The sequence below is a fragment of the Camelus dromedarius genome, chromosome 3, assembly GCF_036321535.1.
Source record: "Camelus dromedarius isolate mCamDro1 chromosome 3, mCamDro1.pat, whole genome shotgun sequence".
NCBI lineage: Eukaryota > Metazoa > Chordata > Mammalia > Artiodactyla > Camelidae > Camelus > Camelus dromedarius.
In genome coordinates, this window is record NC_087438.1 from 23512556 (window position 1) to 23528445 (window position 15890).

Sequence of the window (15890 nt, forward strand, 5' to 3'; positions counted from 1 at the left end):
GTGATCAGGGTCCACTGCATTACTCCTCAGAAGCAGCCAAGTGAGATGAGCTCTGGGTGGGTGCCCCAGACCCCTGGCAGGAATTTGGGGAGGCCCACTTACCACTCTGGGCCAACCCCCTGCTCTAAACTATCATTCTCATTCCACTAGAAGAGCGTAGAGAGGAGAACTGCAGGACAGAAATTATCATTCAAGGGACAAGTAGCAGCCCTCGAAGAAAAACTAAAAATATATCAACAAAGACCAACAGCTGTTTGAAGTTCTATTTCTAGTGGGACTCTGCTTCCTAAGCCAAAGATGCATTTTTATTTCTAACGCAAAATGAATAGACTTTCAACAAAAAGCTTCTTCCTTTCATGAGGTATCCTGCAAGGATGTACTGGATGTTTCCTTGCTCATGGTTTCCATCTTGGTTTGACGTCTATGGGTGAAGGCCAGAAAGTGACATAATCTCTCCAGCTTCTAACCAGTTAGGCTCATCGATGACCTGACAGCAATTAGAATGCTGGAGCAGATGCCCCCAGCCTGCGACACAAGGGCTCCTGAGTCACATCTATGTGGCCCACAGTTACTATTGGAGATGAGAGGGGAGGGATTGTTCCAAATTACCTGGACAAATGCTTGTCACATGAGGGAGAAGGAAAAATGGATGATCAGCCCTAGAGGGACTCCAGTTTACTCTGAATTTCTAAAGGAGAAATTTCTTTCCCTTGCCCCATTTCTTTGGGGTCTCTATACAGAGCCATGCCTTGTACAAGGTGGATTCTCCTTGGAGAATGACTACTTCCATTGGCCTACTCTAATCTGAGTCTATTATTCTGGGCTCAACCCAAGAACTTTTGGGCAATTTCTACATAAAACTATGAGCTTGCTTCTCTGTATTATGCATTTTACTAAGGCCCACACCCAATTCATACAAGGCCTGAGAGGCTTCAGGTGCCTGTTGGAGGTACTGCCGGGACCCCCACCCACACTGACTACCACAGAACTCTTTCCCTTCATGAGAACACAGAAAGTGGCTCAACACTCATGAAAACTCACTGAACCTCTTAGTGTAAAAATTAAAATAGAAGAAAGAGCCTTCAGTATTTAATAATCCTCATCATTATATCATTCATTATATGATGTATGGTGGAGGAGGAGGAGTTCTAGGGGGTTGGCTGGCCACGAGGGAGTCAGTCTCCTGTTCAACTAGTCAAGCTGGAGTTAGAATAGAAACCCTACTGGAACAAATATCCTAGCTCCATCATAAGGAACTGGCCAGGAGGCATGAATCAGGGATGGAAAGGAAGAAAAGAGAAGGAAATAAAAGGGGCAGGTGGAGGGAAGAAGGAAAGGAAAGGAGAAAAAGAAGAAAACATTTCTTGATCGTTTACTATACTTTCACACATATTCTCTTGTTTAATTGCATCTTCTCAGCATTATTTGTAAATAAAGCATTGTTATTTTCATTGTGTAAGAGGAAATTAAATCTCAGAGAAGTGAAGAACTAGCTCATGGTCACTCAGCTCAGTGACTGAATCAAAGACTATGAGAACGAGGGCTCCTCGACGAAGCTGTGGTTCTCTAACTGGTGACCAGCCTCATTGGTTGGTGTCTTAATTCTCGCTCCTGCAGACAGGAAGGCAGGTCATCAAACAAAGCATCAGCTGTTAGATTTCTCGGAGGTCTGTTTTAAACTCTACACTTGTTTGTTTGTTCATTTGTTTTTTGAGGGGAGAAAGTCTCTAAAAGAATACCCATGAATCAAAAAATAATGCCATTTTGCATTGTTCCAATGAAAATGAAAACGGTAGAAATCTAACAAAACAGGAACAGGATCTGTATCCTGCAAATTACAAAATGCCGATGAAAGACATGAGCCTTGATCTAAACATCACACCTTACACAAAAAATGAACTGAAGATCGATCATAGATAGAAATGTAAAATGTTAAGATGATAAAACTTTTAGAAAAAAAATATAGGGAAATTCTTGGGTCCTGAGAGCTAGGCAAAGAGTTCAGAGACTGGACACCAGTCAGACAATCCAGCAAAGGACAAATGGAAAAACTGGATCTCGTCAAAATGAAAAGCTTTGGCTCTGAGAGAAGTGCTGTGAAGAGGAGGAAAAGATAAACTACAAAGAGGGAGAACGTGTTTGTAAGCCACAGGACCTTATACACAGAAAATATAAAAAGATACCTATATATACATAAAGATCTCCCAACAGCAAAAGAACAATTAGAAAACAGGCAAAAGGCAAGAAGAGACACTCCACTGAAGGGCATACACAGATGGCAAATAAGCGCAGGGAAAGATGCTCAGCGTTACCAGCCATCATTTAATTGCAATCATTGAATTGCAGATTGAAACCACTATGAGATAGTACTGTATGCCTGAATGACTAACATTAAAATTAGTGACAGCACCCAAACAATGGTAAAAACATGGTAAAAGTGGATCACTCAGACACTGTTGGTGAGAATGTGAAATGCTACAGCCCCTATGAAAAACAGTTTGAGATTTCTTACAAAACCAAACATGCAACTACCATATGACCCAGCGACTGCATGCTTAGACATTATCCCAGAGAAATGAAGATTTACACTCACATAAAACCCTGCAGTGGAATGTTTATAGCGGCTTCATGAATAATAGCAAAAAAACTGGAAACGATCCAAATGTCCCTCAATGAGTGAATGGTTAAATAAACTGATGTCTACCATGGAATGCTACTCAGAAATAAAAAGGAGTAAATTCTCAATGCACACAACTTGGATGGATCTCAAGAGAATTACGCTGAATGAGGAAAATCCAATCTCAAGAGATTACACAGTGTACAATTCCACTTATATAACATTCTTGAAGTGACAACATTAGAGAGATGGAGAACAGATTAGGGGCTTTCTAGGAGTTAGGACTGTAAGCAGAAGGATCTACAAAAGAGGAGCATGAGAGGGATCTTTGTAATGGAACTGTTCTGTATTCCGATGAAGGTCACAGAAATCTATACATGTTAAAATGGTAAGAACTAAATGTAAACACACGCCTGACGCACACACCAAACAGTGCTTATAAAACTGGTGAAATCTGAATAAGGTAGGTGGTTTGTTTGAGTATTGATTTGTTGGTTCTGATATTATTCCAAAGTTATGCAGGACGTTACCATTGGGGGAAAGTGGGTAGAGGATATAAGGGATTTCTCTGTACTATTTCTTACAACTGCATGTGAATCTAGAATTATCTCCAAAAAATATTGGTATCTTAAAAATAATAACTGGCCTGAATCAAGGCTGGGAGGGTTGCAACAGGAGGTCTTATAAAGCACTTTTCAGTATACTTTGGTGTGGGTTACTTACCAGTTCATCATGTGTGAATCCCATATTTTGATTCAAAGGGAACCTTTCAGATGGGTTACACTGGGTGGGCAGAGACCCTCTGCCATTTCCCCCACCCCCTTATGTTAGTTTTTCTTTGGGCTGCTTCCTCTACCTAGAATGCCTTTCCTCTCCTCTTTTATCCCCTTTAACTTACTCAATATTCCATTAATTCTTTGACTCAGCTGGGGCATTTCCAGGAAGCTTCCCTGCCCCTAGTCTGAATTAGTCTCCTACAAATGTATCTCGTGCACCGTGGCTCACAGCCCTTGCGGCCCTACGTTAAAATGTTAAACTCGTGTGCCCGTTTCCTCCTCAGCTCCTCCAGGACAAGGACTGGCGTTTATTCCCCTTCTTATCTCAAGTATAGTGCACAGCCTGGCGTTCTTAGCATACCGACAAAACAGAGGACGCCCATCGCTCCTCAAGGAATGGAGAAACGGCAAAGCATATATCCATGAAGCCAGACAAAAGTGAAGATTCTGTGGCTGAGAGGTTCTGTGGCGAGTTAGCAAAGAGGCAAGAACTGCTGATTAGAGAAGAGGAAGGTAAGGGGCCAGAAGTTTAAGAATAAAGCATAAAATATGGAATAGTAATTCTGCTGCCTGTAATAGGATCTGTTGGGAAACAGTTTTACACAGGTCTCCTGTGTTCCTGACCTCTTCTGAACAAAGACACTGACAGCTTTTGTGTTTTTTCAAGGATATTGTATAGCAAACAGCCTTGGCATATAGGGATGGTGTCTCCCTCCAGGGAAGAAGGCAGATTTATTTGCTTTCTAAGATAATAAAGATAATGGCTCCCTCCAGGGCAAAATTCAACAAATTTCTTACAACCACCTTTAAGGGACTGGAATTTCCCTATCTTGGGGCTTCTCAGCTATGATAAAACACAGTGTGTGCACAGCATCCACCTGGGCTGCCTGCATCACCCCTGCAGGATTTAGGGGACAAGCGGGACAGATACAAACATGAAGCTCACGCCACATGTACTGTGAGTAATGAAGCCCTTTGTCTCTGACCGGAAGTCTCATGTCTTCTCCCATTGTCGCATCCATGAAAGTATGGTGGGATGACAAGAAAGTCAAGTCAAAGTTCTTGACAGGAATGAGGAAGAGAGAGAACAATCAGGGATCGAGCAGTAGTGAGAACTATATCCAGGTTGAACCATCCGAGTATATGGGCCAGGGCTGCCTGGTTGTTGAGGTTTTCCAGCCGCATGACTCCTGAGGAAGAAAGGAGTAAAGGAGGGGCAAAGGAGCTGGGTGTAAAGAGATGTCAACAGAAGGGATTCGTCTCACCCTCCAACATTTTTACAAAGCAGTTCTGGAATAACCTGGGGGATAATCATTGATGAAAAAAAAAAAATCAGGGCCTGAAGTCACCCCAAAATCTTGCTTGCTTTCTCCCTATGGCTTTTATCAGTTCCTCTTACAGACAAAGCAAGTGCCGTTAACTGAGTTGCTGGGCATTGGTAACTGGGTGCCCTGCCCCTGTGTAGAACTTCATCTACAATATGTGACATTTAACACAAGCTCAAGGACAGCTTCCTGCTTTTCTACTAGACGTCATGACTCTTCCAGGAAGTTTTAACTGAGCACAGCTTTTTTCAGCCCCCTCAGCCTCTTCATCTCCAAGTCTCATAAGAAGTTAAGTCCAAGAAACATTTACTTAGTTTCTTGAATGCACTTGATCACAGGAGCCTTGGTTACAGTCATCAGCTATGCCTCAATGCCATGCAGCCCTAAGCACGCACAACTTACAAAAGAGCTTCAGAGAGATCACTCCATTGCACAGCGAATAAAGGGAGACTTGCACTAAACATTTTCCATAAAGCATCTTCGTCATTATCAGAGCTTGTCAAAACAAACTCCCATCCACACTAATTTTTTTCCTATTTCCTTTGTAAACAAAAATAGATTTCCCTTTTCACTCTTTCATCATTTTTTCTCACCTCATTTTCTCAAGCGAGTCCAATTCACTTCCCACTTCCTCTTTTCTATTCATTTGAGTACGTGACCTAATAGGACAGGGAGGTGACCTAGAGGAAATCAGCAGTGGCTCACAGAAATAGTCCCAAATGGGGGAAAGAAAATTATTTTGCAAGAAAATGGCTTTTTATTATAAATTGTTCTCTTTGTAACCTCTCTCTTTGTAATGAAAAAAAATTATGTATTGATTTCCTTAGGAATTCGTGATTCAGTGCACAATGGGATTGTTCTCTGCTAGCTAGGCTTAGGTTCCTGGAAGAAAGAGAACAGGCAGAGAAGAAAAAAAGCAGTAAAAAGTTTAACCTGAAAACTTCCTGTGTGTCTAAGGAGTAACTCATCTGACTATCAGCTGAAGAGATACTTGAGTTTTTAAAAAGCTAATGAGCATACAAATTCATTGCCAATATTTTTAGCATTTATCTTGATAAAGAGGCAATTCTAGAGGTTATTACAGACCCACAAATCACCCTGGGGGCAGGGGAAGTCACCAGCCTAAATCTCCAAAGGTAACAGTCTCTTAACTCCAGAGTCTCATAGAAGTGACCCAACATTAAGTCACTCTGAGACCAAGAGAGATATTCTCTGTGGAAAAAGTCATCAGCTACCTGTCTGTCAGCCCTACTGCTACTCCTTCAGCAGCCTGATGCTTGTGAGCTCCACCCCTTGAGGGCACAGTGGCCTGGGGCCCACCAGGCTGGCTGCATCCCAACTCACTTCCCTCCCAGTTTTATCTCTACCCTGTTCTTAAAGGAAGTCTCCAACTTCATATGACCCTAGTCTTGTCCTTCAAGGTTTTTCATTTTCCATCAAGGACTTCGGTACAGCTTCCTCATCTGTGAACAGAGTGTAATAGTAACAAGTTTCTAGGGTTGTTGTGGACCTAAATGATGATGACCAGGGTAAGAACAGGACTGATACTGGCAAGTAACACAGACTGAGTGGTTTCTACAAGCCAGACACTATGCTGACTACTACATGAATTAGCACCTTTGAGTCTCCCAGCAACCCTAGGAAGTAAATATTCTTATTTCTTCTTTACCAAATAAGAAATGGACACATAGGCAAGTCAAGTAACCTACTACATGACTAGAAAGAGGGGAGACTGACTATAAATCTGTGCTTGCTGTGATGACCAACCACTCACAGGACTAGGAGGGAAGGGAGCAATCCTATCCTTAACCCCTGGCCCAAAAGTGGAGCAGGGAGGCCTTCGAATAAATTGGCACAAAGTGGAAAGGGCTAGAGGCCAAGTTTGTGTCCAAGCCCTCGAAGGAGAATGGAAGTTCAAAGGATAGGATTAGGGTCATAAAGTGAAAATGAGAACTTGATTCCAGGCAGGAGGGAGGGAGGACAGGAGTGAGAGCAAGTTAGCTCATATCTGAAGCCACTCTGATTCCTTGGTCCTTTTACCCTTACTACCACGTCCCTCTACCTGGAGTGTCCGTCCTCACTGGTTAATTTCTTCCCATCCTCTAAAAACCAGCTTAGACATCCAAGTATCCTTCCTTATCCCAGGCGCCTCTTTGGATTTTTTTTCTTATACTCATGACAACCTCAATTCGAAATTTTCCATCTTGTGCCTTTGTGCAGGAGATGCTAAGTGCCTTAGAATCAAGAAATAGGACTTATTATATTCCTATCTCTCCCCTCTGTGGTTAGCATAGCATTTGACATACAGTTTGTGCATCACAGCTCGCTCCTCATTTATTATTCTCATTTAGATGAAGAAAAAGGAGAGATGGAGCAATGATGTGACTTTCTCAGAGTTACCTACAGGATGATGACAGAGTCAGAACTCAGGTCTCCCTGCTCAAGAGCAGTCCCCTCCCAGCACCTCACACTGTACTTGCTGACTGTGGCTGCTACCTAGATGTTAGCTGAGAACTGGAGTCACGGCTGCCTCTTGTTTTTGGGCTGCTCATTAGTCAAAGATGTGAAGAACAGCTTGAGCCATGATCTGGGAATCAAGAAAGTGAGAATCGTGAATTGCAGCTCTCCAGTGAGCTAGCAGTTCTGTTGCCAAATGGTAAACCTTGTACTACTTGGAGATTCTATAAAAGCTTGAATGGGGAAGACACTTGGCAAGTGGGAGATAGGGAGACATGGCTTTTTTTTTTTAATAGCAAATCACTTGTGTCTCGTTGCACTTGAAAAACAAGGATGAGAAGAAGGAAAACAATGTAATAGTGCTGGGGCCAGAGAGGTAACAGCCAGTCAAGTTCTTTCAAAGGATTCCACTGGCAGCAGGACTTTGGTGGCATTGTTTCCTGGGAAGGAAGAGTTACAGGGTTGTAAGGAAGCCACAGTTTGAGGTCCTACTACTCTTACTGTTGGGACTGCAGACGGTGAAGGCTTTTCCTTCTTACACCCAAAAGAACCTTCTTTTTATTCTCCCTGTGGCTAAGCATGCACATATGCTAGACCATTATACAACACCAAGGTTTCAAAGCATAATTTTCAAAAAGCTAAAAAACATAATTCTCATACAAATATACTGTGAGCACGTGTTCAAGATCTATTTAACTCACTAGGAGACAGGCAAGGTGGCAAAGCTGGTTCAAAGGCAGATACATGAAACTGATGCAATTATAGTCTGCAAAAAAAATGCTGGCATGAGACTGCTAAATTAGATACAGAATTACTTAATGTTCCCCAGACCAATAAAACCATACCCTTTAGAATTACCTTCTCTGCCGGACACAGTCATTTCTATCTTTACTGGACAAAATCCATTTGTACTCCCTCAGTTTTCTGCATGTTAACACCTAACTCTACCATGTCTAGTCCCTGATCAAAGAAATAATCAAAGTTATATTCCCATGGAATCAGAGAGTTCACACTGAGAGGACACATAGTTTTTGTTTTGCCTGGTTTCTAAGTTTTGGATAAATTTTTTTAAACAAAAGCTTCACGGGAAGAGAAATAATATATCCATCGGTATTCCAAGAGACCCAAAGTATGCGTCGAGTGACTAAGGGAAGTGGGGATGGTGGGGGAGAGGGGAAGGAAAAGGGATCCAGGCTCCAGCGATCACTGTTTTAAAACTTTCTAACCTATTGTGGAGGCTTCTGCTCAGAAAACAATAGACCTAGACTTGAGCATTTTGACCTCAAGTCCCTTGCTGATGGAGATTTGAATGAGACACTTCCCCACAGGTCTTAGCTGCTGGTAAAGTGCTATAACTTGCCGAGTCATTCCATCAGCTTGGCTGCTCACTCATTCATTAAATTTGATTTCATTCCTTTTTTTATTCATTCATTCATTCATTCATTCATGCCCAGGCACTATGTTAAGAGTTGGAGATAAGGACAAGAATAAAGAAACACAGTCAACTGCTCTCATGGAGTTCACATTCTGACGGCGGCTGAGGGTGGGATCAGTAAAGGAAGCAAACTGCATTCTGTGGTGGAGAAGAGAAAGCGGGGCCAGCTTTGGAGAGGTTGGTCACGGAGACCTCTCTGAAGAAGCAGCATTCAAACAGAGGTCTGAGAGGTGAGCAGGTGCCAGCCACAAGCAGAGCCAGGACAGGGGTGTTCCGGGCATCGGGAACCTCAAGTGTGCAGGCCAAGAGGCTGAAGAGTGCCTTGTGTGTCCCAGAACCTACGTGAAGTCCAGTGAGTGCAAGGGTGAGGAGCAAGGCAGAGGGTGGCACAAGGAAAACCTGGAAAGGTGGATGGAGGCCAGATAATGAAAGTCTCTGCAGGACACAGTAAGAAATGTTGACTTTGTTCTAAAAAGAACATAAACCTATTAATAGTGGAGCAACTCAATTTGTATTTAAAATGGCCATTCTAACTGCTACATAGAAATTGGATGATGGGGGGCGAGTCTTAAAATAGGAAGAACATTTGGGATTTTACTGTGGTCATCTAGGCAAGATGTAAGGTTGAAATCAACACAATGACCGTTGAGATGTATTCTGAAGGTAATGTGGAGCCGGCTGAAATTCTCTGGAGTCATAAAACCCCCACCCCTGGGCTCTCTGTGTGCCTGGAGCCTACTGACACCTTAGCCCCCACTCCCCACTGCAGGACCCCCCACCACCACCACCATACCTGCATTTCTACAGGATAAAAACATCTCTTGATGTGTGTTTACCCTAACATTGTCCCAGGAGACAGTCCATCTCACAATACCCTAGGCGACAGGCCTCACACCTTGCCCTTATCAAAGCCGTAAAACCTATTGTTCAGAGAAGTCCCTGACAGATCTTGCAACCAATCAGGTACCTGTGCACAAATTGGTCACACAGCCCCTATTCCTGGTGTGCACAGCCCCCTCCCCCCAATAAAAGACCCTGCATGCCCACCCTCTGGCCTGTAGCAGTGTCCCTATTAAATTTTCCTAAACTCTTCTCTGTCTCTGGGTAATTCTTTTACCAACCTGCGTACCATCACCGTGGTGTGGCCACAGCAGGTAGGAGCCCTGTGGGTCTTGCTGTTGAAAGTTGAAGATAAGAACAGAAGGAATCAAGAATGACTTCCGGGCTTATGCAACAGTGCCTAACAGCACTATTTACTGAGCTGGAGAAGACGCAGGGTTGGAGAGCAGTGAGAGGCAGGATTGAGATGATTTGAGTTAGGAAACATTTCGAACTTACTAAGTTTCCAAGTTTGAGTGACTAGACCACATTAAGGATGAGATGTCAAGTAAGCAATGGAATATGAGTCTGGAGCTCAAGTAGGAGGTCTTGACTTGAGGCATCAATTGAATCTCAGCACACCGATGCCAGGTAAGTCTCTGAGAATGGATGGAATCCCCAAGGCAAAGTGCAGGGAGACGAGTGGGCACAGATCCAGGAGACATTATTAATATGCAAGAGGTAAAGAAACAGCATAAAAAGCCCAATATTTCCATGTCCCTCCTAACTTTTATTAAAACCATCCCACCATGACACAATTTAGTCTGTTTCCACCGTAGGACATTCTTAGTCACTGTTGTCAATCTGACTTGTGAGTCATAAGATACAAAGACTGTCAGATGATGTCAAGTATGTATACCTTGGAAATGTTCTCCATCTCACACTTGACATCACTGGACTCCCCAGAAAATAACACAGACGGGCTTCTGAACATCTTTCTGGTACCCTCAAGAGCTCTTCTGAAGAAAGGAGGTGGGGGTGTGAGGATACAGGCAGGTGGCGGGGAGACTCTTCCTTACCTCTTCTTCTTCAAGCAGAATGAGCCGCACCACAACAATGTGAATTGCATTGCCAATGCTTGGGCTGTGGAACAAGCCGGTGACCTGGAGTCAGAAATGGAAAACCATTAGCCTCACATGGAAAGACACTAGACAAATGCTGGAAGAGGGGACAAAACAGAACTGCAGTGCCCTTCAAATAATTCCTTACCTTACAGGTCAGGGGTTTTTGGTGGAGGGCAAAGACGAGTGAGATACTGTCAAATGAAAAGGTAGAAAACCTCAACAATGCAAGAGGGAAGCTTGACATTAGGGGTTATTATTTCCAGTTCTAGTTCTAACTACCTTGAAGAAATCATGTTCTACTTCTTTGCCTCCATTTACTCATTTGTGAACTAGCATAAATCAATGAGAAAAGAAAAAAAAACATACTAAAATGATCGAGTCACTGGATAAGTAACCAGTAGAAAATACACACTTAGAAATTTTCTTAGGATACACATTTTTAAGAGAAAGATTAGTTTGTCCTGAATTTCCATCCTTAATTATTTAGGCATGGAATTTATTTATAAATATAAATATAAATACAAATATGTATTAGAAGGACCAAAAAGGGGTCTCGTGTTCTCAGTTCTAATGACATCTCTTCACCAGCTGCCCCCGCCCCCATGCAGTCGGACGTACCATGTTCATGATGGTGAGGATGTAGGACTCCACGTTCTCACTCCCGTGGTACTCAACCATCTTCGTGTCAGCCACCACCAGCGTCTCCACCCATCTCTCTTTGCTGATGGAACGCCGAGAGAGGCTTCTGCTTGGCAGGTTGTTCCTTTCCCACTTCTCTCGCTGTAGCTCTTGCTTCCGGGAGATGCCAAGGCTGTCTAAACATCAACCAGAATATAATGGGTTAATTCTCTCTCTCTCTCTCTCTCTCTCTCTCTCTCTCTCTCTCTCTCTCTCTCTCTCTCTCATATTTCTCACTTATGTTTTTAAAGATGCAAGGCTGTAAGTTTAATTTAGGTTTAATAATGTGCAATGAGAATGCAATATTCTTATATATATGACCAAAATGCAAGAAGAGATCAATTGAAATGAATATGATCAAAATAAGTGAAATCTGGATATAACAGGGAGGCTCAAAAGTACTGCTTTGAAATAGCCATTATCTATTTCATTAAAGAGATCCCTCATTATTAAAAAAGATATAATCAAGAATGGGAACTTTCTTTTCCTTCTCCTCCTCCTCTAAATTATTCAGTGCTTACTGGGAGCAAGGCAGTGTACAAGGCTTTGAAATGCCCAGTTGTTTATCCTCATGAACCTCTGAGGGACATACTGCTATCTCCATTTTGCAAATGTGGAAACTGATGCTCAAAGTGGCTGGTTAAACAACTTCCCCAAAGTCACACAGCCCCCTGTAATATCAGTGGACGATCCAGGATTTTCTATGCCCCCAAATCATGCATTTTCACATACATCATACCATCTCCCACAGAGTAAATGTGCATAAAACTGGAGCACATGTAAGCTGGAAAAGCTGCATGTGGTTCAAGACATCCTACTTCAAAGGTATAAAAAGAGCTGGAAAGGATCTAATGAAGGACAGTAAAATTAAAAGGGTGACTAACAGGTTTCAGTATGGAAAATATTTAATGTATGAGGATCATAGTTTGGAAGGCAAAACCCAGGAGAGACTATAGAATCATGAAGAAAACTGGAATCATCCTCAAACTCCCAGAAGTTAGAGAAACACCTCTTTGAAACTTGAAAGAGGTTTATTTAAAACCAAAATAAGAATAAAGTGCTGCTTCACACACTGGGAAGCTTAACCCAAGGGGTGGTCAAGTCTAAAAGCTTTCAGTGGGCTCAGAATGGCGTAGGCAGTTGATGAAAGATGAATTTACCAAAAGGGCAAACAAGGAAAGAAGCCTGGGTTGATGGAGAAACAAAGTCTGAGTCTTTGAGGATTTCTATCAGGAAGATGGCCACACACCTTCTACCTACTCTCATCGGCACCCAGGACCCCTGGCTGGGGCAAGACATGAGAGCAGAGCAGCAAACCTCACAACCCCGTCCTCATCTCCGGTGACGGCCATCCAGCCTCAGTTTGAATGCTGCCGGAGCCGGGGGCACCCACCACCTGACAGGCCGTCTTGTTCTGTTAGACAGCTCTCTCCTGCACCAAGCTGAAACCTCCTCCCGGAATTTCTGCTTATCAGTCTGGTCCTGTTCTGCAAAGCAATCTAGAACACCGGCCCCTCCTGAGGCCCCGCCTCAGACACGGAACTGGGACAACTGAAACCTTACCGTCCATACCCTCCCTTCTCCCCACGCGCTCTTTGGGCTGCAGAGTTGATGACATTGGTTTTCTGTGTAACGCATCACGGTTCCTCCGTTTCACCGTGTGTGAAGTTGGAACACGCCACGCTGAGTAGAATTTACCAAAGAAATGAGACATAATCCTAGGTGTAGGGAAGCCCTATGAAAGCTTACATACGGGGAGACAGTTAAGCCCTCGTTGGTGGTAGAATAACTTTTTATGGTCCATCTGCACTTACTTTGCATGGATAAGTATGACTTTGCTAAGAAATCTCCAAAGACTTTACACTGATGGTTTCTAACTCTGCACCACTTCCTACCTTCTGTTTATCACCCTCTCATCTCCTTTTGAAGCTCATGGGAACAGTTTCAAACTACTATCTGTTTCTAAATCTTTCTGCCCAAGCCAGGGAGCAAGCCACACTCGAGCCCGCGAGGGGTCTGTTTCTGGAAGGGGTGCTAGCCGACTAGGCCAAGTAGAGGAATCCCGTCCGCACGGGCGAGGTACGACCGCCTCCTCTCGGCCTCCTCCTGTCCTTGCCACGTGGGGGTGGATCTCCTCCAAGGTGCAAGGATGCTCAGTGCTCCCCATGAGCTTGTGTACTTGGGCAACCCAGTGCCTTCACGAAGCCCTTGGTGACGTGGTCTCCTTGTCTCACTTGGCCCTCAGGCTGGGCATCATTCCCCTAGGCATGGGTCCCCTTGCATAGCCCTCAGCTCTCTGCAGTTGACCGTGCAGAGACCGTGAAGTATGCAACCCCTGCGCTCCAGGCTGCAGCCTTGAGTCCCTGGCTGTCTGTGGTCCCCCCACCACCTCTCAGGCCCTCAGGTGTCTAAGGTTAGGGGCTGGCAGGAGGCCGGCACAGGTAAGACACTGGTAGGATAAAGATGATTTCTCTGCTTCTCCCAGTCGCTTCTTTCTTTTCTCTCTTCTTCTCTCCTCCCCCTCCTCTACCTTTTATCTCCTTGATGTTGAGAAAAAGAGTTTAAAGGAAAAAAAAAGAAAGTCATGTTTAAAGCCCATCAGGTTATATTCATTTTTTTCAGCAAATAGTCAGGTGAGTTACTCAGTAAACGGGCCTGTAGGGGAAAATGTGGAGATGGGGAGAGATGGGGTCTGGTAAAGACATATATCTGTTTAAAAGTTTTCAACTTACACTAAGCACTTGCTGAAGGTCAAATCCTGTGCGAAGCACTCTGTACCCAATACCTCATTCACTGTACCAGCCAGACCATCAGAGACGCCCTAATATTACCACCTTAGGACAGATGAGGAAACCAAGGCTCAAAGAGATTAAGTAATTTTCCCAGAGTCACATAGTAAATGACACAGCCTAGATCCAGCCAAGTCTGCCTGACTCCACGACAGCAACAACCAACACGTATGGACCAGGCCCTCAGGGCGAGCCCTACTCTGCCTTCCTGTGACTTCCTGTGGCAAAGAAGTGAGTGACACAATCCTTGCACTAATGTGACAGCCAATCTAATTGTGGATAAGAAGAATGAAAGTATGAAAATGTCTTGATCAGGCTGCAAAAAAATTCCCAAGGAGAGAGATATCAGTTCTATCACAGACAGTGCCAGAGCTCCGCAGAAGTGGTGGGATTTGAACTGGACCCTGGTGGGACGGAGTTAGGAAAGAGGATCATATAGATATATCTAGGCTGACTTCACTGAGTCCTGATGAAGTCATCCAAGACTCAGCTAAGGAATTTCAGAAAGTACAAGAAGCCAGCCCTACACATTTATCTTCAAGGCCTGATGACAAAGCCAGACAGTCCCTCAGGGGCAGGTAAGGCGCCAGCAATTCTGGGAAGCTCCCCACCCCCTGGCCCTTACACACACACACACACACACACACACACACACCCGCTGTCTTAGCTCAGGCTGCCATAACAAAATACCATCAACTGGATGACTTAACAGAAATTTCTTTTCTCACATTCCTGGGAGCTGGAAGGTCAGGATGCCAGCACGGACAGGCTCTTTGAGAGCTCTCCTCCTGGCTTGCAGAAGGCTGCCTTCCCACTGTGCGTATGTGGAGAGAGAGACGGATCTCTTTTTCATCTTCTTAAATGGCCACCAATCCTACTGGATTAGGACCCCACCCTTATGATGTCATTTAACCTTAGTTACCTCCTAAAAAGCCCCCTGTCCAGCTACAGTCACACTGGGAGTTCGAGCTTCAGCACAGGAAATGCGGAATGACACAGCTCAGTCCACACCACACACGCGCTGTTTAGAGATCCCTCCCTGGGCAGGCCTGGGGCTGAGCACTTTCTGCACTGCTGTGGCTTCCTGCTGCTTGCGGGACTGTCCAGTGAGGCTTTAAGTGCCTGAAGGACCAGAGCTCCTTTAGGTTTGCACCCAGCACCTAATACTGTGCCTGGCAAACAGTGACACCCAATAAATGCTTGATGCATGGGTGAAGGAAAAACTGATGATGAATTGGAACAGATTTATGATCCACAAATAAAGAAGAATGGCAAGAGTTATTCACTTCCATGAGATGACTGTTTCAGTTAGAGGATTCTCCACACTGAGACTGGGGAGTGTTTGCTTTAAGGGGAGAAATCTAGCCAAATGGGCAGTGTAAATAAGGACACTCAAGTTAGCTTTTTGGAATTTTCTGGATTTTTTTTTCCTTAGTATTTTCAATCCAAGGTTGGCTAAATCTGTGGTTGGATGAACTCACAGATACAGAGGGCCAACTGTATTTAATTCTCAACAACTATTTGAGGTAAGTCTTATTATTGCCATTTTTAAATGAGAAAAATGAGATGCAGAGAGGTTACACTTGTTCAAATTTGTTCAAAGTCTCATAGCCCATAAGCAGCACATGAGCACTTAGATGAGCAGGTCTGGATCTCATTTAGGACAGTGGCATGGAGACAGGGGTGGGCTTCCTGGATGTCACTTGCCTGGAAAAAAAGGAAGATGAATGTCTTAAGTCTGATAGCTTGTCCAGGCCCACTGCTGACAACCACCCCCTCCCCAGCCCTGTGGGCTTGGCCTGAACCACTTCTGCGTGGAGCCACTCACAAGTCTCATGACCTTGGACAAGTGTTCTCATCTCCACCCCCA

The 15890-nt window shown here is 44.1% G+C and overlaps 1 protein-coding gene across 2 annotated transcripts in view; it reads right to left on the minus strand.

Moving 5' to 3' along the window:
* ADAMTS12 (ADAM metallopeptidase with thrombospondin type 1 motif 12) overlaps positions 1-15890 on the minus strand; it is a 287386-nt gene that overhangs the window by 114358 nt on the left and 157138 nt on the right. For both annotated transcript variants that reach the window (XM_010977625.3, XM_010977624.3), the window contains exons 4-5: positions 11172-11368; positions 10509-10592 (exon numbers count right to left, since the gene is read on the minus strand). In XM_010977625.3, coding sequence (XP_010975927.2) covers positions 10509-10592; positions 11172-11368 — 281 coding nt within the window. The remainder of the gene's footprint in view (positions 1-10508; positions 10593-11171; positions 11369-15890) is intronic.